The 1125-nt window shown below is 46.1% G+C and overlaps 1 protein-coding gene across 1 annotated transcript; it reads left to right on the top strand.

The window, feature by feature from the left end:
* Positions 1–220: 220 nt before the first annotated feature.
* Positions 221–955, top strand: PPTG_07258 (hypothetical protein; the record flags this gene model as incomplete). The annotated part of the gene is made up of 1 exon (XM_008901425.1): positions 221–955. One exon carries the CDS (start codon positions 221–223, stop codon positions 953–955), a length of 735 nt encoding a protein of 244 aa, XP_008899673.1.
* Positions 956–1125: the final 170 nt, after the last annotated feature.

Here is a 1125-nt window from a genome sequence, read left to right as displayed (position 1 = left end):
ATTTCTCGGCTAGCCGAGAGAGACCAGGTTCACTCCCTTTCCATTCCTTAACCCTTTTGCCATATAAAGGCGTGTCAGGGATAGACCGACCGTGATGATGAATGGTCTGATTGTTGCCTGTCGGCTCCCATGATCGGGAGATGAATCTCTCTCTCTCTTTCTCGTGGCCACAACTACTTATCATCTTCCCAGAAACACACATAACAAGCTCAAGACTAATATGCGAACGCCTTGCGCGTTGCTATTGCTCGTTACGCTCGTCGCTGTCATAGATATTGCTTCGGCGCTGAAGAAAGCGACCATTTCGAAGGTGACCGCCCGAAATCTACTATCGTTAACTGGCCCAAATGATGACACGACACCCGATGAGAGCTTTCTACAGAATTCAGGCGCTGCACATTCAGAGAGCGCAACAAACACAGAATACAGGATTGCCATACCAGGATTGTCGAATATCGCGAAGCTGGCATCAGACTTCAGTCCACTTACTCAAAAGGTGGCGTTTCAGCTGTGGCTCCAGCAGCAGACAAGCCCCACCATCGTTTTCAATCTACTGAACGCAAAAATGCTCAAAAATATGGGGACGAATCTCGAAAAGAACACTGAACTGCTAGACTGGCTAAGATACACCATGGCCTACAGAGAGATGCTGGGGAGCAGCAAGTTTTATCCAGATGGCAAGATTTATTTGCACTTGCTGAACTTAGCCCCAGAAACCTCCCTTGCTTTTTTCTTCCAGTCTCTACGAAAGACTGCGGATTTGAAAATGGTGGGCGAAAACTTGCAAACGGCTCAGTATAAGTTGTGGTGGAAACTTAGAATGGAACCGAGTGATCTCGCCAAAAGTTTGGGAATTACGGAGCTGTTGGAGTCGGGCAAGGTAATGAGCGACCCGAGATTTATCATTTATTTCGGCTACGCAGAAGTGTGGCTACGGAAGATAAAACTCAATTGAAGGAAACATTCCTGACGAGGAATTGATAGTACCGTCGACAACACATGAATTTGCATACCGCATCGAAAATAAATGCATCAGGCGACAATACTGATGCATATTTTCAAGTGTGAATTAATGCATAAATGTGCCCACTCGTTTATGTGCACAGGAGTGTTTTCGTATGCGTT

Source organism: Phytophthora parasitica (genome assembly GCF_000247585.1).
Source record: "Phytophthora parasitica INRA-310 unplaced genomic scaffold supercont2.11, whole genome shotgun sequence".
Classification (NCBI taxonomy): Eukaryota; Oomycota; class Peronosporomycetes; order Peronosporales; family Peronosporaceae; genus Phytophthora; species Phytophthora nicotianae.
Note: the sequence above shows the minus strand (reverse complement) of the source record. Positions and strands in the feature narration are given on the sequence as shown.